Here is a 24,420-nt window from a genome sequence, read left to right as displayed (position 1 = left end):
TCTCTCCGAGGGGGAAGCACAAGAAAATCCTCTGGCACTGGCAATTATTTATAAAAGCATGGAAATTAGTGAAACAAAATTAGGGCTTCAGGAGCAACACCCCAGATTCATCCCTTTTCTACATAACCCACACTTTCAAGATAGGGAAGCTCAACACCTCTACCACTCTTGGAAGGCCACAGGTCATTAAACAGAATGTAAAATAAACAGAAGTTAAACATTAGATGTCTCTTTACAGGAAGTGTTTAGGAAGGCGAAATGAGTTACATGCAGCGAGGTGGTGCTAGGGCTGCATAAACAATATGATTTAACACATAAATGGCAAAGAATTGAGCAGTGAGACTGCAGTGCATGATACACCAAAACTGCTTCACTAAGCTAAAAGTTGCTTTTGATGCCTATAATGTCCCTTTAATATGTATTTTTTTATGATTCCTATGTCGAATCTGAGCAACTCACAATGATAAAAAGGTTTTAAACAAATGTCAAGATGCCAGCTCTGGGGACGCAAAATGACTAAAACATGAGACTAGACACAATAGATACAGAAAAAGGCATATTGCTAAACCAAAGTATGTATTACATGTATGGCTAACGAGGTAAGCAGTTTGTTTCCAAATGTTTATCCTTTATTGTATTGCTTAGATGTAGACATATCTAGTTTTCAGGTGCTGCGATTGGAAAGCAAAGAACATTTCAAAATGCAAAATTCCTTCTGCTTCTGTATCTAGATCAATGTATGTATATATCTAAATAAAACATCAATTGTTCTAAATCTATTATACAATCCACTGTTAAAGAGCTTTATCAAGTAGGAGAAAACCTACAGTATACTGTGAAAATAATAGAATGTGTATTATTTAGTTTCAGCAAATTGAGCTGCTATTGAAGTAAGTGAAAAACTCAACTGAGGGGAAAAAATGTTTTATTTGTAAGGTCTACAAATCCAACCCATAAAAAACTAAACAAACAAAAAACCCTATGACAGAAGAAATATTGTTTTCTTACTAGATAGGTAACTTCACATATCAAGTTAAATCTCAGAAGACAACAACCAAATCTCATTATATGAGCCACTTATAAAGTACTCATAATTGGTCCAACCAATCTCTTATCAAAACAAACAAACAAACAAACAAAAAAGTAAAAAAAAAAAAAAATATTTACAGATTATACACTGTGTTAAAGTTCTTCTTTTTTCGTTGATTTTGATGCATGCTCTTCAATAAACTTGCTTAATCCGTCAAGATCTCTGTTCCCATTTTCAAATTTGATTGGGTTTTGCTTATTGTCCTTCGGAGCAAAATAGATTGTAGGAAATCCTTCTGCTTTGTACTTGTCATTGGGTATGTCATTGGCAGTTGCATCCATCTTGGCTATTACAATGTTTTTCTGAGATTTATATTTTTTACCCAAATCATTATAAATTGGTTCCAGTGATTTACAATGTCCACACCATGGAGCGTAGAACTCAATAAGAACATCAGATTTTGAATCCATCACAATCTTTTCAAAGCTTTTTCCAACTACAACCTTAACTGGCCCCTTGTTGTTTTTGGGTTCAGGTTGTGATTTTAAAATTGGTTTAAGTTTCCCTGTATTAAATAAAAAATAATAATAAATAAAGTTAATAATGAAAAAAAGTCAGACTTTCCATTATTTTCACTTGCTCAGTAGATGCAATATCACATAGTAAAAATTACAGTAAGTTTACATACACGTTGAATTCCAAAAAGGAAGAATTATATATATATATATATATATATATATATATATATATAATTATCCTAAATAATTCTTAAAATTACAATAAAAAAAAAAAAAAAAGGGAAGACAAGGAATTGCAATGGGAAGTTCAACACCTTACCTTTCTTAAAGGCCACCACAAAGTCTCTAAGAGAATCAGAATCAAATTCTTCTGGCTCTTTCGCATATTTCTTCCCTGAAGCATCTAGAATTGCAACATTTACTTCCTCTCCACTTTCACTTAAACCCAAATCTTTCATCTCAGCTGTATAGTCCTCCTCATTGGCAATTGCAAATGTGTACTCTGGGAAATCTTTTGCAACTTCCAAAATTTTGTTTCTCCAGTACTGGGTGGCTACAAAAAGAATACAATAAAAAACACACCACAACTAAATTGAACATATATTAACATTGATATATTAAACAATGTCTTTATATACAAAACTGTGCACAGTGACACTTAAAATGTATGCAAATTACCATAAGCTTACGTTTTTGAGAATAAGATGCAATCTATCCATTATGCCAACATATTTTTTTCAGCAATTGCTAAAACTACCTATGACAGATAAACTTTAGAAAACATGCCACCGCTTTAGATGCACATTTATTTCCTCTATTTGTAAATGACCCAGGGTGTTTAGGGTACAGCCAAGTACTGCAGTTCCTGAACTTAGTGGTAAGTAGGTCAACTAAAATCTCAAGTATTGCTGAAAGTATGTATACATATGCCAGGTACATACATTTATTAGCATACTGATCACAAGCAAACATGCTAGAATCACCTCTCATTCTGCAAATGCAATCACTCAGACACAGTCAGATATATGCAAGGAATTTTACTAAATTGAGAATTGCTGGAAATTCCAAGTGAATTTCAAAATTTAGGCCAAATCAGAGAAATACTCCAAGAGATATTTTTTTTTTTTTTTAAAGTGGAGTTATTTTGGCCTTAAATTTAAATTGCTCACTATAGTGAATAACCCGGACAGTGTTGGTAACCATGCTTAAATGGAAACTACCTTGCAGGGTTAACTCCACCTCTAGTTATTGAAATTTCTCAATAACCACAATAATTACAATTGCAGGGTTAGGGGGACAGGGACACTGCATCCAGACACCGGTGAGATGAAATGGTCTGGGTGCCTATAGTGTCCCTTTAAGAGAGTCACACTGAGCACAATGCATAGAAGCAATGGGAACAGAATAGATACTAACTGTGCATATGTATATTAAACTAAATCCCAACTGTGTTTTTAACACAAAACAGAAGCGTATAGTGGATCACAAGTTTAAATCCATATAATACAAAAATACAGAACACAAGACCCATAGTGATAGGAACAAAAATGTGATCTTAAAAAGGATCTTAAGTAAATAAGTACTCAAATTAGTCTAGATCAGCATCAGAAATGATTCCAATGATTGTTCTACAAAAGTCACTATTAAAGCCCAGGGAAATTTTTGTAGAAAAATCAATTTTAACAAATTTGAGTCATTTATGATGCGGTTTCCGATTAATTTAATAGAAGCCCAAGTTATAACAATCATGGACCTACCAGTACGATAATCAAAGCTGAAATCCACATTGTAATAGACAACAACAAGTGGGTGTTTTGCATATCTTTTGGCCTCATTAGAGTTCTTCCTGTGACCAACCAAAGGTAAGGTGTGCTTTGTCACATGCTCCTTAATCTCTGCACCAGTAGTAGAATCCTGCCAAGCAAACAGAATGCATACGTCAGTAGAACAAACACAAAATCACATTAACCCCTTAAGACCGCAGCCAAATGTACAAGTTGTGAACGAAACAAAATGTAAACAAAACCTGGCATTTGCGCTATATGTCTGTCCAACCGTAATTCACCTCTTTCATATTAAATGCACCCCCCCTTATTATATATCATTTTATTCAGGGGAAACAGGGCTTTCATTTAATATCAAATATTTAGCTATGAAACATAATTTCATATGAAAAAAATGGGAGAAAATAAGATTTTTTTTTTTTTTTAGTTCTACATGACGTTTTAACTGTCAATGTCATAATACTGTTTGCTTTTACTGAAATAAAATACACATATTTGTATTCAGCAAAGTCTCACGTGTAAAACAGTACCCCCTATGTACAGGTTTTATGGTGTTTTGGGAAGTTACAGGGTCAAATATAGCGTGTTACATTTGAAATTAAAATTCACCAGATTGGTTACGTTGCCTTTGAGACTGTATAGTAGCCCAGGAAATAAATTTACACCCATAATGGCATACCATTTGCAATAGTAGACGACCCAAGGTATTGCAAATGGGGTATGTCCAGTCTTTTTAGTAGCCATTTGGTCACAAACACTGGCCAAAGTTAGCGTTAGTATTTGTTTGTGTGTGAAAAATGCAAAAAACGCCAATTTTGGCAAGTGTTTGTGACTAAGTGGCTACTAAAAAAGACTGGACATACCCCATTTGCAATACCTTGGGTTGTCTACTATTGCAAATAGTATGCCATCATAGGGGTAATTTTCATTCTTGGGCTACCATGGGGTCATAAAGGCAACGTAAGCAATCTGGCGAATTTTAATGTGAAAAAAATGAAAAAAAGCCTTATATTTGACGCTGTAATTTTTGAAAACCACCATAAAACCTGTACATGAGGGGTACCGTTGTACTCGGGAGACTTCGCTGAACACAAATATTTGTGTTTCAAAACAGTAAAAAGTATTGCAGCAATAATATCGTCCGTGTAAGTGCTGTTTGTGCGTGAAAAATGCAAAAAACTTCACTTTTACTGGCGATATCATCGTTGTAATACATTTTACTGTTTTGAAACACTAATATTTGTGTTCAGCGAAGTCTCCCGAGTAAAACAGTACCCCCCATGTACAGGTTTTATGATGTCTTGGAAAGTTATAGGGTTAAATATAGTGCTAGCAAATTAAATTCCCTATACTTTCGGCATGGGTTGTCAGGCAGGTCCCGCTAATTGTAATTAATTAGGATACCTAATTATGTAAAATTATTACATAAATATATGTGTAGAATTAATATATGTATATATACGTATATATATATATATATATATATATATATCATTTTTTTTTAAATATTTTTATTTATATATAGGTATATATATATATATATATATATATATATATATATATATATATATATATATATATAGTGATATATACGTATATATTTATGTATATAGATATATATATTATTTCGTTCTACGTGTATTTTGATATAAATATATATATATATATATATATATATATTAATATCACAATACAGTTAGAACGAAATAAAACACATCTATATATTTTTAAATATTTTATTTTAAATTATTTTTTTAATTTTATTTTTTACGTATTTACATATTTTTTTTATATTATATATATATAACAATAATTGTATATATATTTAATCAGTATCAGTCTACGTGTAATTTGATATTAATATATATATATATATATAATTATATATATATATTAATATTAAAATACACCTAGACAGTGTATGTGTGTGTATGTATATGTGTGTATATATATATATCACACACACACACACACACACTTAGATCATATATATATGATCTAAGTATATATATTTTATTTTTTTTTTACACTTATTTTAATTTATCTTTATTTGATTTCAGCCAGCAGGGGGACTGTCATTTCAGTTAGTCCCACTGCTGGCATTGCTGCAGCCAGCTATCCCGGCCATGTGATTGTGAGGTCCTCGCAAGGACCTCACTCTCACATGGCCTGGAGGGCTGCAGGAGGACGGAGGTGCCGCGGGGGGCTCCCTGGGAATCCCCCCAACCGCGTTCGCCGGCGTGGGATCGCCGGCGACCGGGTAAGTAAATAAAAACCGGAGGGCGTACATTTACGTCCTGCGGCGTTTAGAGCCGCTTTAAAAAGGACGTAAATGTACGCCCTCCGGATTTAAAGGGTTAATAAAAAAAAAAACCTCTATAAAATATAAATATACACTCACACACATACACAAACTACCACCAAACAGCTTGCTAGCTGCAGTTAATAAGGCTCTGTCTACAATCCCAACTTGCACCATCACAGAGACCAACAGCATTAGTGGTCCTCCGGCTGCTTGACTACAAAATCAGGCTGAAAGAGAAGTAATGCCCAGCATGGAGACTACGACTGGAAGTCAAGATAATGACAACACGGAAGGAGGTTCGTAAGCTAGATCGACATAACAGAGTTGTAAAGCTCAAGAATAGATCCTGGCTACTGAATAAGTACAAGGATATGCCTATACTAGAGGCACTGGAAGCAGCTAAGCAAATACTGACAGCACTGGCCACCAGACTGAGCAGATACACCAGAGAAGCAGAGGCTAAGAGAATCAATGACATGTTTACCAAAGAACCATCCAAGGTATATGCACAGTAGCAGGGTAACCATCACATATCCACCAGACACCCATTCAGAGCTGAGACAGTGTTTAACCCCTTAAGGACTGAGCCAAATAGACACGTTGTGAACAAAACAAAACCTGGCCTTTGCGTTACATGTCTGTCCAACCGTAATTCACCTCTTTCATTTTAAATGCACACACACTTATTATATATCATTTTATTCAGGGAAAACAGGGCTTTCATTTAATATCAAATATTTAGCCATGAAACATAAATTAATATGAAAAAAATGGGAGAAAATAAATTTTTTTATTTTTTTAGTTCTGCATGACATTTTAGCTGTCAATGTCATAATACGGTTTGCTTTCACTGCAATAAAATACACATATTTGTATTCAGCAAAGTCTCACGTGTAAAACAGTACCCCCTATGTACAGGTTTTATGGTGTTTTGGGAAGTTACACGGTCAAATATAGCACATTACATTTGAAATTGAAATTCACCAGATTGGTTACGTTGCCTTTGAGACTGTATAGTAGCCCAGGAATTAAATTTACACCCATAATGGCATACCATTTGCAATAGTAGACAACCCAAGGTATTGCAAATGGGGTATGTCCAGTCTTTTTTAGTAGCCATTTGGTCACAAACACTGGCCAAAGTTAGCGTTAATATTTGTTTGTGTGTGAAAAATGCAAAAAACGCCAATTTTGGCCAGTGTTTGTGACTGGTGGCTACCAAAAAAGACTGGACATACCTCATTTGCAATACCTTGGGTTGTCTACTATTGCAAATGGTATGCCATCATAGGGGTAATTTTCAATCTTTGGCTACCATAGGGTCTCAAAGGCAACGTAATCAATGTGGCGAATTTTAATGTAAAAAAAATCAAACATAAGCCCTGTATTTGACGCTGTAACTTTTGAAAACCACCATAAAACCTGTACATGAGGGGTACTGTTGTACTCGGGAGACTTCGCTGAACACAAATACGGAGGAGGCAGGCCCTGCGGCGTTTAGAGCCGATTAGAAAAGGGAGTAATAGTACACCCTCAGGTTTTAAGGGGTTAATTATTTTATTTACAATAATTAATAAGGGTGAGAAATAATTAGAGTTTGTTCCAGAATTTTAGGGCAGGTTTCCATTTCAGGATTACTATTATTGTAGTCCGATTACTGAATGGTTAAAAACCTGAAAGTAAAACAGAAGCAAGATATGCATTTGTAGGTTTTTTTCCCCCTAAACACTATCAATGTTATTTACTAAAGTAAGAATTCAAAGTGAATTTTACTTAATAACTCAGAATTTTCATCGGTCCTCTATGTGCTCTTTACTGCAAAAATGAAAAACCTAATTGGGGACTTGTAGTGCATTCAAATCTGAATAGTAAACGTAAAGCTAAGAGACAAGCCATTTTGGAGATTATTTTTGCTAAATGTTGCTACTCTGATTTCAGTGCAATTTAAATTATATATATATATATATATATATATATATATATATATATATATATATATATATTCACATATATTCACTCGCAGTCTTTCTCTCACTTGAAAGATGGCAATCTACGATGATGTATCTTGAGGGCCTCCATTACTGGTTCTCAGACATGTGTGCTACTGAGTAAGGGAAGGCAACAGAGAGCTACATCTTACATGACACTCTGTTTATCCCACGATTGCCAGAGCATAATAGGGATCGTAGGTCTACACCAACTGGAATATTTTTTCTCAAAAAATTCCCAGTTCACCGCTGACAAGCACATGCAAGCATTTCATGGTACTTACTTTGAATTTTAAAACCTGCTTCTTTGGCTCATACTTGGATTGAAACTTTTCAGGTTGCATTACCACTAGCTGGTCAGGGGATACTTTTAGGAAGTTCACAATTTCTGCACTGAAGGTGTGGTAAAATTTATAGTCTTCCCTTAAGTTGTTTGCTGAAAGACAAAAAAAAAAAAAAAAAAACCACCTTTTAAATACATCTACATAAAAACGTTACAAAATTCCCAGTTTCACGCTTTCAACGACTAGAAAACTCTGCTATCTATGCAATAAATTACACACCAGAATAGCCAACATATTACCAAAACAGGCAGTGAAAAGACCATATTTTGCAACTTAGTGACTAGTTTAAATCCCAGCTACATACATATGCAACATATACATAAAGTAATTCTAGATATAAGTTTTGAACTTTCTGTGAATAAACCCTCAAGGTTTGAAAGTCGTGTAACCCATCCTGCGTGAATGTAAATATATTTATGCAATAGAACACTGAGATTAGATACATGTACGTAAATGTACTTAAATACAGCAGAACAGCAGTATGGACATGAACATTCCTTCTACTATTTTGTGTGTGGATATTCAGTCCCTACCTGCATCTTGATAGATCTGGTATGCCTTGTCCTCCTCCCCATTAAAGACACCAATTATCACAACATCATCTCCATCTCTGATGAATTCCTGCACCTGCTTTACAGCCTGGATCTGTTTTGATGGTGGACCAGCTTGCTCAATCATATAATCAACGATTCCTTGCAAAAGAATAAAAAAGCCACTAAGTTTAAAAACTATACAAGCAAAAAAAAAAAAAAAAAAAACGAAAAAGAAAAACCCACACTTTACCAAATAGTGGCCAAATTACCATATTTTTCTCGTGGTCCATTGTAATCAAAAGCTTTTCCCTTCCGGAATATCTTCAGTGTTGGGTATCCAGATACTCCATACGTGTTGGCAAGCTCTGTTTCAACAGTTGCGTCCACTTTTGCTAAAGGTATGGCAGGTTCACGCTTACTTAGCTCCTGTGCTGCCTTCTCATATTCTGGGGCAAGTTTTTTACAGTGCCCACACCTGAAATACCAGTCAAAAGGAAACTGCAGTATTATTATTTATAAAGCGCCAAAACGTTCTGTAGCGCTGTACAATGGGTGGACTAACAGATACATATTTGTAACTAGACGAATTGGGCACACAGGAACAGAGGGATTGAGGGCCCTGCTCAATTAGATTACATGCTTGAGGTAATGAGGTATAGTGACACAAAAGGTAAGGGTAGAAAAGTAGGTTGTAAGGATAGTGTTCACTGAGAGGACTTACTGTTTTGTTTTGATGACAGTTGCAGGAAAGGAATTAGGGTGCAGGGAGAGAAAGCTGTTGATAGTTTAATAGATACGCTTTCTTGAAGTAAGCTTTCAAAGAATTTTTTTGAAGGAGTGGAGACTAGGTGAAAGTCTAACAGAGAGGGGAAGGGGGGTCCGTAAGAATGGTGCAGCCCTAGAAGAGTCTTTAACGTGAGCACTAGAGGTACTGTAGGAGTATGAATAGAGGATAGACTTAGGTCTTCTGCAGAGCGTATGGGCATAGATGTGACACATTTGTGTATTAGTAAGGATAGGTAGGTCGGAGTAGCATTGTGTAGAGATTGTAAGTAAGTACCAGCATCTTAAATTGAGCCCAAATCTTACAGGAAGCCAATGTAGGTGTGGGAGGTGCAGGCGGAAGAGTCTCATTGCCGCTTTCATTATAGACAGTAACGGGGCAAGTTGGGAACACGTAAGACCACTCATAAAATGGATTGCAGTAGTCAATGTGAGAGAGGACAGTGGCATGGACAAGCACCTTAAAAACAGAACTGGTTTAAAAAAAAAAAAAAAACCACACACTTTTTGAAAAACTATTTGTGTGTGTGCGCATGCTGTTCCTTAGTCTGTATTGAGAAGAAAAAAAAAAAAAAACCAGGACTAGCACATCATGCATGTGGGTTTGCTTTTGTTTTTTTTCCTTTACTTAAACATTGTATTAGCTGCAATACCTTGTATTGTACATACTTACATTCAAGATCTCTTACATACATAGAACAAGTAGAACCATTTAGCTTTACAAAAATAATGTTATAATAATAAAAATAATAACAACAACCACCATGGGTACTTACCAAGGTGCGTAGAATTCAACCAAAATGATGTCTGCATTTTCCACTACCGCTTCAAAATTTTCTTTAGTCAACACAAGAGTTGCTTCTGGTGGTGGTGTCCACCCAGGTTGAGCGATTTCTTTAACTTTTGCCACAATAGCTGAAATAGATTATTTACAGCATTTAGTTAAGGATGAATCTTCCTTTTAGGGGAATATTACATTAAAGGGACACTACTAGCACCAACAGAACCCAAGCTCAATTCATAGATTTGCTGTATGTTTAGTGTGAGCTGAGCTGCTAGGAAGACATAAGTTGCAGACTGGAGGAAGAGAACAACCAAGGACACACAAAGGTCCATCACTACATGTCTATATAGGTCTGTCTGTCTGTCTAGTAATCTGTCTGTATTGTTTTTGGTTTAGACTTTCCATTCATGCCCAGTCAGCCCTTTATACAAGGATCAACTTTAACTTACTATGACCAGCATTTAACACAATTGGTACAGATTACAATTCAAATTTGAAAATGAAATACTGGCATTATTATTAATGAGGAACAGATCAGAATGCTTATAATTATGATTGGGAGACAGATTAGCATTATACGTTTCTGTTAATAACATCATTCAAGAAAACAAAACAAAAAGGAGAGAAAAGAGACTTTAAGGTAAAAATGATTTATGATTTTATTTCAAACAAATAGATATAGTAATGACAAAGAAAAATTATTATAAAAAAAAAAAAAACATGCACACACACACACATTTTAGAAATAAAAAACAATTTTAAAAACAACTTCCTTAATTACACAAAAGTACTGCATCAGGTAGAACCAGAAGGTCCCCTGTTGGGTATGGGTGTTTTCAGTTTTCCCTTCCACTCTAGCAGACGTTTAAATGAGACACTTTGGGCACCCAGAACACTTCATCTCATTTAAGTGGTCTGGGTGCAGTGTCCGTGTCCCCCCTTAGTCCTGCAATATAAAATATTGCAGTTTTAAAGAAAACCAGACAGCCACTAGAGGCGCTTCCTGGAATTTTACAGTGTGACTCCGTGAAACAACGCTGGATGTCCTTAAGATCTGCATGTGGACATCCAGTGCCAATAAAAATCAGGCAATGCTTTCCTATGGGGAAGGTCTAATGCACTAGCTTTGCTTACGCATTAGACCCCCAATCCGATGACATCGGAGGAGGGGAAAGGATCACCATTGGACCCCAGTGAAATGGTCCACTCCAGATTTTCCAAAGAGAAGGAGGTGGAGTGGCTGTAAATTAACCAAATAATTTGTGAGTGTGTGAGAGAATGTCTGTCAGTGAGTAGGTTTCTGTCAGTGTGTCCATTTGTCAGGGAGTGTGTGTGTTTAGGTAACCACAACCCCTCCGATTGCATGGGAAAGATGTGTTTACGCCTCTTTTTTCTCCCCAATTTGTCAAGCCCTGTGTTAGTGCTTAGAGTGACCCATTAACGAATGGGCCGATTTTCTAAGGTACATCAAACTGTGTGTACAATTTGCTAGAACAGGGATATGTTTCAACATTGTTCTTCCCGCATTACCTTACAATATTGAATTTCATATAGATGAACCTACACCTCAGACTATATGGTAAAATCTGCAATGTGCATTACACAAAGCATGGCAACACCGAATTTTACCTTCCTCTGTTCTTAAGCCATCGTAGTCAACTGCCTGGCCTTTCTTGAGGATCTTGATCGTAGGATATCCACTTATATCATATTTGCCAGCGACTTCTGTTTCTGCTGTGGCATCAATTTTAGCAACAGGAATAGGAGGATCATTTTCCTTCAAGGTCTGAGCTATTTTCTCATATTCTGGAACAAATTGTTTGCAATGACCACACCTGAAGTAGAATAAAGTTGCAAATGGCATTACATTTTAACAAGAAAGGCAATGGTTAAGTGTGGGTGAATATTCAATATACAATCAATATTAGAATATTAGATTAGTCGTTCATTTATACTTAAAAAAAAAAAAATTAATTTAATTTTTTTTACAGCTGCATTAAGTTCAAGCTCACCTTTATTGCGCAACTCATTTAATATTATTCAGAGTTACACGTTTTCTGGAGTTTCTCCCTTTATCAAGTCCAAAAGCATTTTTATGCTTCAGACTTGATAAAAGTAGGAACTCTCAAAAACACGTCACTACAAATTTCTGTTTGACCAATAAAAAAAATGTATTACAATAAATTGCAATACTTTAAAATTTTGTATGAAGGCAGTCTGGCATACAATGTAAAATAAAATAAAAATAGCACACCTCAGGTTTGCAGGAAGAGAATCCTTAAAGGACCACTCTAGGCACCCAGACCACTTCAGCTTAATGAAGTGGTCTGGGTGCCAGGTCCTTCTAGGGTTAACCCATTTTTTCATAAACATAGCAGTTTCAGAGAAACTGCTATGTTTGTGAATGGGTTAAGCCTTCCCCTATTTCCTCTAGTGGCTGTCTCACTGACAGCCGCTAAAGGCGCTTGCGTGATTCTCACTGTGATTTTCACAGTGAGAGCACGCAAGCGTCCATAGGAAAGCATTATGAATGCTTTCCTATGTGACCGGCTGAATGCGCGCGCAGCTCTTGCCGCGCGTGCGCATTCAGCCGACGGGGAGGAGAAGAGGAGGATCGGAGGAGGAGAGCTCTCCGCCCACCGCTGGAAAAAGGTACGTTTTAAACACTTTCCCCTTTCCAGAGCCCGGCGGGAGTGGGTCCCTGAGGGTGGGGGCACCCTCAGGGCACTCTATTGCCAGGAAAACGAGTATGTTTTCCTGGCACGAGAGTGGTCCTTTAATATAAATATGAAATAATTTCTCGAAAATGAAGGCTCAAGGCTAGAATGAGTTAACACTTCAATGTGTGAGTTGGAAAGCATTTGGTTTTTGCCAAAGGAGTAACACACAAGGCACTTCTACAGATACAAAAACTGACACACATACAGATGCGCAGACATGCACTGACACACATGCACATATAGACACACAGACACACTGGAATGATACTTATACAAATACAAACAGTGAGACAGACACATTCGGATACATAGGGGCACACACTGACACAATGCAGTCACACAGATACCTATGCAGACAAACTGGGGCAGCACCACAATTCCGGCGGGCCCCTTAGTCACAGGGGTCGACAGGGCAGCCAGGCCCCATTACGTGATGGGCCTGGTCGCAGCTGCAACCGCGGTAATTCCACCGCTGGATGTTGCCAAGCTTGCTCCCTTATTATTTGCTCTTACATATAAGCTATTATTACAAAGTTAATAATTTTCTATGGAATCATATTGACACTTACCAAGGGGCATAGAACTCCAACAACACTGTATCTTTATCAGCAACAAATGTATCAAAGTTTTTATTTGTGAGTATCAATACACCATTTTCTTCTTTCACTACACCATCATCAACATCATCCCCCTCATCGTCGTCATCACCATCATCATCATCGTCCTCATCCTCATTCGTGTCTTCTTTTGCTTCTGTTTCTGAAAACAAAACCACATTTCATTATCTGACATGAAGTAGGCACTAAAGAAGAATCCACACTTGTTTTTGTCATTTTTTTTATTATTGCAATAAGAATAATAAAATACATGCAGGAAGATATTCAAAAGGCAAAAGGCAAAAAACAATATGACAATTCTCAGATGTTTGGTAATACCTAATTTTTTATGTTAGAAGAACATAAAGGGAGGGTAACCTGAAGGTGGGGGCACCCTCAGGGCACTATAGTGTCAGGAAAACCGCTTTGTTTTCCTGACACTATAGTGATCCTTTAAAGAAGAATCCAAGCATCACAACCATGATAGGTCGCTGCAGTGGTTATGGTGCCACAGGTGTCCAGGATTTCAAGGCTCTAACTATACAATGCATTACATCCATTATTTTTTTTATTTTTTTCTCTTCTCTACGGTTTGTCAGTTAGAAAAATCAATACGCATTAGACTTACTTTTTCTTTAACTTTATTCTGCTTAAAATTATTAATATATAATTAAATAACATAGGATGTTACAGGATGATGGATATTTAACAGCAAATGTTAAAAGCGGGAGTCAGGAAGGGAGAGAGAGAGCCTTGTCATAAAATCAGAGAGGTATTTATAAAAAAAATATTTAAAAAAACAACAAAAAAACACAACTCTCCAGGATCTGTACATTCTGCAGAGAAGTCTGAAAAGATGAGAAAAATAGCTGAAACTTCTGTTGCTTAGTTATTTATGTTTACTTAAACAGTGTACATAGTATACATGTGCAAGTTGTTAAGTAGAGCGCTAAAAATCTTTTTTTAACTTGATACTAAGTTTATATAAATATCTTCTTAAAGTGCCAATCTTATAAAGTGCAATCTCAACCTTCAAGTTTTTGTGCAAATTTATGTAAAAAGTGCAATTCCAGTACGTTATTTATTTTAATTTTATTTTTAAACACAAACAGTAAAAATATAAATAAATACATTTACATTGTTTTATTTTTTTTTTAAATGGATGTATAGATCTCTTCAAAAATTAGAATTAATTAAAAGAGATGCTAATTGACGCACGGCAGCATTTTGCAATGCATGCACAATATCCTCCCAATGCATTCATAGAAACATAGAATGTGACGACAGATAAAAAAAACCATTCAGCCAATCTAGTCTCCCTCCCCCCCAGCCCCCTTATTGCCTGTCACACAGCCACTGCCTTACCCATTCAACAATATTGGAATCCAAACTGAAAGATTGCAGTTTATTGATAAGCCTTATATGTGCAACAGTGTCAAAAGCCTTACTGAAATCTAGGTAAGCAATGTCTACTGCACCACCCTGATCTATAATTTTAGTTACCCAATCAAAAAAATCAATAAGATTAGTTTGGCATGATCTCCCTGAAGTAAACCCATGTTGTCTCTGATCTTGAAATCCATGTGATTTTAGATGTTCAACAATCCTATCCTTTAACATGGTTTCCATTACGTTCCCCACTACTGAAGTAAGGCTTACTGCCTATAGTTGCCAGACTCCTCCCTAGTACCCTTCTTGTGAAAGGAGACAACATTCGCTAACTTCCAATTTTCTGGGACTATTCCTGTTAGTGATTGGTTAAATAAATCTATTAATGGTTTTGCTAGTACACCCCTAAGCTCTTTTAATAACTTTGGGTGTATTCCATCAGGTCCCACTGACTTATTTAGGTTTACTTTTGACAGTCGAAATAGAACCTCTTCCTCGGTAAACTCACATGTAACAAATGACTTATTTGTCCTTTTTCCTAACGGAGGCCCCTTTCCTTCATTTTCATCTGTAAATACTGAACAAAAATATTCATTGAGGCAGTCAGCGAGACCTTTATCCTCTTCTACATACCTTCCTTTTTTTTTGTTTTTAATCCAACTAATCCTCGTTTACTTTCCTTTTCTCATTTATGCATCTAAAAAATGTTTTGTCCACCTTTTTTTACTGGATGGGCAATTTTCTCTTCTGTGTGCGATTTGGAAGCTCTTGCTTAGCCTCTTTTTGCCTAATCTTATAGATCTGTCCATCTTCCTCACAATGGATAATTTTTATAATTACTAAATGCTAACTTTTTGTTTTGTTTTTACCATTTTGGCCACATCTGCGGTGTACCACAGCGGTTTCTTGAATTTTTTGCTCTTACTGACAAGCCTAATGCAAATTTCTGTTGCCTTCAGCAGTGCAACTTTTAAATAAACCCATTTCTCTTGGACTCCATTTAAATTGCTCCATTCTAATAATGACTCCTTTACACATATTCTAGTTCTATAAAAAAGTCTGTTTTTCTAAAGTCTAAAACTTTTGTGTGGTGTGACTCAGTCACTGTTCTTATATTAGACCACACTGACTGATGATCACTGGATCCTAAACTCTCACCTACCGTAATATCGGATACCAAATCTCCATTTGTTAACACTAAATCTAGTATTGCCTCTTTACGAGTTTGGCTTCTCTACGACTTGTTTTAGAGACAATCCCAGTAGGGAGTTTACAATATGTGTGCTCCTGGCACAAGCAACTATTTTGGTTTTCCAGTTCACATCAGGAAGATTAAAGTCACCCATAATGATAAATCTCCCCTTCATTGTATAAATCACACCGACACGAATTACTGTGTGATTACCAAATTCTAACGTAACCCAAACGGACTCTATGTTCACCTCACTAACTTTTATGCTATCCTTCACATACAGTGCCACCCCTCCCCTTTCTTGCCGTCCCTGTCTTTTCTATATAAAGAGTACCCTGGTATTGCTATGTCCCAGTCATTTTTCTCATCATACCATGTCTCAGTAACAGGGACTAAATCTACATTATCAGTTTCCATTATTGCCACAAGTTCATGGATCTTATTCCCTAAACTGCGAGCATTTGTAGACATGACTCTAAGCTTATCATTTTTACAACACTTGCTACATGCACCTTCTGTCCTTGTTTTGGGGGGCAATTGGATTGATGTTTTATCACCCTTTTGCACCCACCCCACCTTTCTAGTTTAAATACATTCTAGCAAAACCTCTGAACTGCTCACTGAGAACATTTGTTCCCTTTTGAGAAAGATGTACAGTTTTTTTTGTTTTGTTATTTACAGTTTTTTTCCATTCCAAACAGAGCTAACATGATAAATCTTCTTGCTCTGGTCCCCCACGAGCCCTAGTGAGACCAACATAATACGGAACCCCTATTGAAGCAGGGATCACTAATTTCTAACGTGAATGTGGGGCATGTGGTATACTTGAATTATCAACCTGTTATACAATATACATTATACAAATTTAGCCTTAGTTTGCATATAGCTGCAGAGCAGTGTCACTACTTAAAAGAGAGATTGGTTATAAGCATAGGAATGCTTGAGGCGCACTACTATGTTCATAGGCGTGTGCCTCATCGCCCGCCTCCAGAGGGGCGACACTCCTGTCTCCTTAAAAGTCTCCAAATGTCTGGTTAGCACTTACTGCAGTAAATATCACTGTGGGGGGTGCCCGCCGCCCCTCCTCTCCTGTTCCCTCAGGGGGAATTCCGGTTGGGGTCATGGCTCATAGCCCATAAAGGAGCCCTGGCCAGCGCACTCCCGGGGGTCTCTGGGGTGGTTGGAAAGGGGGATCCCTGAAGAAATGGTGATCATGTGGCTCCCTGTCCCCTATTACGGTGCGGCTCGAGACTCACACCATCTCGATATCCATCAGCGACCCAGCTCTGTGGTGGTGTAGCAAATTCTCAAAGTTATTTGTTTTTCTTTTTCCTTTGCATTATATAAAAAAAAAAAAAAAAAAAATCAAAAAAAAAACTCTGGAAGATTGCGAATATGTCAGTTACTACTGTATGACACAATTCATGCTCTAATGCTTCAAGATTTCCTTTCTGTATCACAATGACATCGAAGTATAAAATATGACTTGGCTTTTGCAGAAGCCCTTATATTGTAGCTATAGTGCAATTTCTGTCATTGCAAAAATAAAGAATTAAAAAAATTGAAAAAAATAAACAAAAATTTATTAGAGTGCAGGGCTAAGTGCACAGCACCTAGACCACTTCATTGAGATGAAGTGGTCTGGATGACTTTAGTTCCCCTTTAATATCAAGTTTTGTATACAATATATATATATATATATATATATATATATTTATTTCATTTTTTTTTTAAAGCCATTTCAGTCTTTTACAAAAACAGTATGTTATATGTACGGATGCACTCGAAGAGAAACCGTTAAATAAGGTGGAACAACCACACAACAAATTATTTTATTTTGGTTCAGACGTTAGACAACTGCCTCTCTCCCCTTATGCGGTTAAAATGCTAATTTATATAATTACATACCTGCAGTCTGTATTTTCTCCCAGGGAAACAATATGTTGGTTCAACACACAACATGAAATGCCTGATTACACCGTAATTAAACACATCAAGTGCAGAGAAATTTCCCTTGAGAAGTGCCATTGTAATGGTTTCTTACTACATGCACAGAGCACTGGCATTCCTTCTGAAAACACCATCTATAGCACCTTTAGGGTAGCCAGAGTAGTACAAATGACAGTGCCAAAAGACAAGCATAGTTATTAAAGAACCACGCCACGCAAATAAAGCTCTTCAGCTTGTTTGAAGAAACACTGCCCTGCCCATAAATAAATAAAAATTAAATATCACGGTCTAGTAGATACACACCATATGATAAGATACATATATCAACACAGCTTGTAAAAGCTGCAGATTTATTTTCAAAACACTCCCCTTCTAACCCAGCTCAGACTTTCTGTGGCTCTCCAACCAAAGACATTAGGAAGGCAGGTGCTCTATTCAGTTGCCAGTTTCTTGACTTTAGCTTTACTGAGACACTAGGCACCCAGACGCACTCCCTTCACATATCCCATCAGTGGGGATTATACCGCTATACGCCCTTCACACCAGAGCTGGCCATAGAGTTCTCTACCTTCTACTACTATTTTACGCTTTGGATTTTAGACGTATTGCACTACTGGCTGCCCCGGTCTTTGTTTTTCATATATACGAATACCCTGAGACACTAGGACGCACCCACCTCTACTGAAAAGTCTACTAATCTACATTCCATCAAGCATTGTTGCTCTAGTGAGACTTTTTTGCATTATTTTTCTTCTGGTGCAGCCCTACCCCATCTTTTTGTATTTTCTAATTTATTGAAGGATTTGAGGGGTCTCCTTCTTTTGGTTTGCTGCCTATCTACATATTGTTTGTTAATTAGCGCTAATTTGTGTGTGTGTGTGTGTGTGTGTGTGTTATACGCAACAAGGTTAATTATTTAATATAATAATATTTAAGTCCGTTTAAATCACTTCATACTGCTGACTCCATTCCTGGTTCCTGCATATTCCAGGTGGGATTTTACCACCAAAGCAAGTCCTTGCTCTAAACCTTGTAAGAAGAATACCGTGCTTTTTACCAATACTTCTACATTGATATACTACACAATACTTTTTTCCCTTTCTGTTTTATCCTCTATATATATATATATATATATATATATATATATATACACACACTGCATTCATATACACTGCATTCATATACACACTGCATTAATTATATACACACACTGTAAATAAATATTCAGTTAATATAATTTTTTTAGGATCTAATTTTATTTAGAAATGTACCAGTAGCTGCTGCATTTCCCACCCTAGTCTTATACTCGAGTCAATAAGTTTTCCCAGTTTTTTGGGGTAAAATTAGGGGCCTCGGCTTATATTCGGGTCGGCTTATACTCGAGTATATACGGTATATTACCAGTACTTTAAAAAAAACGTGTTTAGATTTTATTTTTGGTCACGGTTTATCACCTGGTTTTGTTTATAGATATTTTTTTTTTTTATTAAAGTGGAAGTCTTTGGTTTGGGCATTTGAAATATTGGGAAGTATGCTGAAAGCCTGTGTTGGAGTAAAAGGGGAGGGTTGCAAAAAGCTGTAGACAAGAGATCTACAGATTTCGTAAAATGTTTAGACTGTCCCCCTCCTCCCCCCCAAAAAATATAAGAAAATAAAAATGTATACATGTTTACCTTGGGGGTATATCTACTAAATAGTATGTATTGGGGGAGGGGTTCATGAGTCAATTTGCTATTAAGCTGGTTGGTTTATTAGTCGACTGTGAATGGGGCTATGCCCTGTGTTTGACCAGGCTAACTGACAGCAGAAAGGGGAGGTAATCCATTGTATAGACTGCACACACCTAAGCAGCATTAGCATGCCAAGAAAAAAAAAAGTTTATATATTTCGACTCTGGCATTAGATGGAAGGAGGCTGGCTTAATTTGCCACTTACTGCAGTAATAGCAGTTATTTGCAGAAAGAAAGGAACAGAAGACCTCTTTACATCTAAATACATTCTTATTCTGTCAATATACCATTTTTAGCAGAGATTATATGATTTAAAGGACCACTATAGGCACCCAGACCACTTCAGCTCAATGAAGTGGTCTGGGTGCCAGGTCCATCTAGGGTTAACCCTGCCAGCTGTAAACATAGCAGTTTCAGAGAAACTGCTATGTTTACAAATGGGTTAATCCAGCCTCTACTGGCTGTCTCATTGACAGCCGCTAGAGGCGCTTCCGCGCTTCTCACTGTGATTTTCACAGTGAGAAGACGCCAGCGTCCATAGGAAAGCATTGAGAATGCTTTCCTATGGACTGGCTGAATGTGCGCGCGGCATTCAGCCGATGACGGCCAAAGGAGGAGGAGAGTAAGTGTTTAACCCCTTCCTCCAACACCAGCCCAGCTGGAGGGGGACCCTGAGGGTGGGGGCACCCTCAGGGCACTATAGTGCCAGGAAAACAAGTTTGTTTTCCTGGCACTATAGTGGTCCTTTAATATAGAGCTACAAGTATTTTGTGACAGAGAAACTGGTGCATTGTAGCAAATGATTTAAAATGCCATAAGGAAAAAAAAAAAAAGTTTGAATTACGTGACAACTGGCATTAAAGAATTCTTAGTGCATAAAATTGGAGCAAGGCTTTTATGTGAATGTGGGATATTTGTCTTTTAGCAGTTAAAATTATATAGGATTTTACAATTGAGAAAAACATAAAACTTTAAATGAAGTGTAAGTGAAAGAAAGACATATGTCAGCAGCAGTGATAACAAGCTTGAATTGGCCAATATAAGAAGAAATTGGAGTTGTGAAACAGAGATTCACACACATGTGGTTAACCATTGTGGACAATACAGTTTAAAGTGTGGTTTCTTTCCAGGACACTCTTAATGGCTATTGACTTGATTTGTGATTACAAGCAAAGGGTGGTTTAAAATAACAGTTGGGAAAATTACCCAAGGAATTATTTAAGGAAGTAGCAAATACGTTTCCATTCTAAATATTACTTCAAATTGTTTCTCCAAACCAAACAAAACATACTTTTCATAAAACACTTTTTTTTTTTAAAATTAGAAAAAAACCCTTGGTGAGGTTTCTTGGACGCAAAAGGCAGTAGCAAGATAGGGCGGTAGTTGGACAGGGAGTTAGGGTCAAGGTTGGGCTATTTCAGATAGCCAGAGAAGAGGGAGAGGTTGAAAATGTTAGTGAGAGGCAGAGCAAGAGAAGGAGACAGTGTGGATGAGATGCGAGGGAACAGGTGGTGGGGCAGGAAGAGCGGAGCAGAACAGAAACCTTGTCCACTGTAGCGGGTGCGAATTAACATAGAACAGCAGAGGGAGTGGACTTTGGGGAAGTATTGGTAGGGGAAGAAGAGAGATCTATTGGCGGTTTGTAGAAATCGTTTCAGTTAAGCGAGTTGCAAGGTTTGTGGCGGTCAAGTTGGTAGGAGGAGGAGGAACATCAGGTCAAAAGTGTGAAATAGGCATTTGAGTTCGCAGGAAAGTGTAGTTATGAGGGTATTGGAGTAATTTACTTTTGCAGGAAAGAGCCAAGCTGAAAAAAAAGCGCAGCATAAATTTATAGTGGAGAAAGTCAGATGCAGAGTGAGACTTTCTCCAACAAGGTTCAGCAATTCTGGAACATTTTTAGAGGTATAAATATAGCTGTGCAATATTGGTCATTTTTTCTCTCTCACTTCTATATTTCTTTAAAAAGGCATTTAAACATGAGCAATAGATATAGTTCTCCTTCTCTTTGAGAGCAAAAACAGTGAATGCCTGTGTATAAACTGATAGCAGTCATATTACGTGATGACTGGAATTGTGGGAGGGGGATCAAATACTTGCCAAGTATTAGATTATGGAATAAAATCAGTACTGATAGTCTATAATTAATTAAACTAGGAGCAACAGCAGACAGACCCTCTAAGGCAGTACACCAAGCCCAAAGGACACCTAACAGGTCAATATTTATTTTTATTTTTTTTGCACAGTTTTTGAATGTGTTCTGTAACGCATCAAAAAAAAAATATATATAGGGTATTTTTTTAGATCAATGTAGTCAAATGGCCACAGTTCCACCAAATATTTGTGATATTATTTTCAATTGGAATTGGTCACATACAATAAAAAAGGTTGCAAATAATTCTCCATAGGAGATATAACATGGTCAGGAAATTCATTATCATAGCTATACATCCAGGAAGCGTGTGTTTTTCAAGAAAGTAGTTCCCTTCAAGCAATGATTTGTGAATAAAAGAACTGTCAGAAGACTACTTGCATGTTTTTTTAAGGAAAATTAACTAGACCATCAGTTTAGGTACAAAAGGCATATAAAATATTTGCAAATCTAGTTGCACAAGTATGTAAAAGTTTATAGTTTGAAATTAATCGGAGTGTATATTTATGGCAATTAGTAATAACAGGAGAATTACCATTGACAAAAGTATCTTTAAATAAACAAAATATATATATATATTAATAGTCCCCTCTCTGCCACACTTTGGATGAACAGTCTCATTACCATTCAGTGCAATGAATTATTGCAGGTGTGTGTCACTTCTCAGCACAAAGTTCCAAGGCAAGCATTTATTTTTTGTTGCAATGGATACTTGAAGCTATTAAAAAAAAGGAGGGGGGGGGGGGGTAGCATAGATCAGTGAAGTGCTTAGGTACCATGACATCCTGGGCAGAAAGGTATTGGTCTCTCTCTGCACGACCTTCAAGCCTCTTTTGCTAGGAAAACAATATGTACACAGACATGCAACAGGTAAGGTGCCTGTTCAGACAGGAGGGGGGTTGCATTCTGAACCCTAATGCCACCTGTCACCAAGGGCGGTCGTCCCCTCTCCTCCCCTTACACCACTGTATGGCTTTTATAAGTTAGATTGAGAATTGTTTAGAACTGACAATAAAACTATAAAAATTATAGGCCAAAATAATCAACTGGTTTATTGACTAATCTTAGTAAGAATTCCAAATGAGTTTTTAATTTAAGGCAAAAATAGCTGAAATGGATACATTATCTAAGTAAACTATGCTCCCAGCGCCACTTCATTGACATTACATTTAAAATGTCACTTTGAATTCTCCCTTTAGTCAATCCTGATAGAATAAAAATGTTGCATCGTTATGGTGAATATGGTGTGTCAATAGAAACATAAAAAAGAACCAGTGCATACATTCATTGAACATGGCACACTGTACATAAAAAGTGATCTTATCTTGGAATATATAAAATACTACAATAAAAAAAAAAAAATACGCTAAAATCTGAAATTACCCACACGCCTTGGGATTCCTTAAGAACTGTTCTCATAAACTCCTCCATCTGTCACCCATACCATGGCACATACCTTTGTCTTCCTGCTCACAGGACACTACAGCAATATGTGCCAACCCAATGAGCAGCAGCAGGATCCATGCTTTATTCAGCTCCATCCTGGTACTAGCCTTCCGCACCGTTTCTGCCAATTACCCCAAGTCGTCCTACACCCCTAGAAAAATAAGTTAAAAAAAAACCATAGGCACCGCCCCTCCAGGAAGTGTTCCGGTATGATTGGTGGCCCTAGCAGTAGCCTGGCCCATGGGCCAATCATTCTCCTTATGTCTATTTACCAAAATACCACACCCCTCATTGTACCCCTCTTTTCCTGTGCAAAGCACACACAAAATGCCCTTTATTTCATCCATTTATTGAGCTCTGCGTGTCATAAATGTATTAAAAAGTGACTTTATTATTGCCATTGTTGCTGTAATGGAACGCAAACTATCCCCTCCTGCTTTGCATGTTGCAGGGTGGCGGTCTGCTGTGATTCATCGGGCATGAACCCTGAGCTGCTGCTCGCCCATTGGCTGTCTGACTCAATCGCCAATAGGGAACTGCCACTTTTGCAAAGCAAACTTGAAAATGGGCGTGCCTCAGGGCGAGTTTAGGGGGACACGTCGCTGTGTTATTGGACAGCGCTGAGACCGAGGCGTGTTATGGGGGAGGATGACGCTCTGTGCTGGGATGAGGGGGGTTTCAAACGGAGCGTGTGTTGGAATGTGGAACGCTGGAGGAGTTCCACGTGTAGTAAGAGTTCCTGTGTTATACATATACTTTTATTCACTACGCTCCTATCAGAGTACAAAACCGAACCATATCAATTCAGTATTTACTACGGAAGACGCGCAAATATTGCAACCAATCAATATCTGGACGTTTAAATGTGAATTTATAGATACGGAACTGATAAGGAAAGTTTGCTCTGTAGACACAAGTAACACAATTATGTTTAGTGGTTCACCATGCATAAGTGTCAATGGGAAAAATGATTGTATAATAGCCAAAAGATGACTAAATCTGATTTGGCGCATTTCCAAATCAGAAAATGTTGTTTCTTGGGTTACTCCAAGCACCATTTCCTCTTATGTGGTTTGAAGTGCTCATATTCCATATATTATTTAATGGAGGGGGTAAGTCACTATTTCTTATTTGAAGTGCTGCATTCGCACTTTATTAGTGTTGGATTGCCTAAACACA

At 37.1% G+C, this 24,420-nt stretch overlaps 1 protein-coding gene across 2 annotated transcripts; it reads right to left on the bottom strand.

Moving 5' to 3' along the window:
• Positions 1–996: 996 nt before the first annotated feature.
• On the bottom strand, positions 997–23,410 carry PDIA4 (protein disulfide isomerase family A member 4). 2 transcript variants are annotated; one of them, XM_063451956.1, is made up of 10 exons: positions 23,252–23,410; positions 13,359–13,548; positions 11,699–11,904; positions 10,062–10,200; positions 8,772–8,977; positions 8,503–8,661; positions 7,910–8,061; positions 3,306–3,462; positions 1,868–2,101; positions 997–1,595 (listed from the first exon to the last, which is right to left on the bottom strand). In XM_063451956.1, exons 1-10 carry the CDS (start codon positions 23,334–23,336, stop codon positions 1,183–1,185), a joined length of 1,941 nt encoding a protein of 646 aa, XP_063308026.1. In that variant the 5' UTR covers positions 23,337–23,410; the 3' UTR covers positions 997–1,182. The 2 variants fall into 2 exon arrangements, with proteins under 2 accessions (XP_063308026.1, XP_063308027.1); XM_063451957.1 differs by having other exon boundaries at positions 13,359–13,542.
• Between the last annotated feature and the right edge of the window lie 1,010 nt (positions 23,411–24,420).

The sequence above is a fragment of the Pelobates fuscus genome, chromosome 4 (assembly GCF_036172605.1).
Source record: "Pelobates fuscus isolate aPelFus1 chromosome 4, aPelFus1.pri, whole genome shotgun sequence".
NCBI lineage: Eukaryota > Metazoa > Chordata > Amphibia > Anura > Pelobatidae > Pelobates > Pelobates fuscus.
This window is presented reverse-complemented; position numbering and strand designations above follow the sequence as displayed.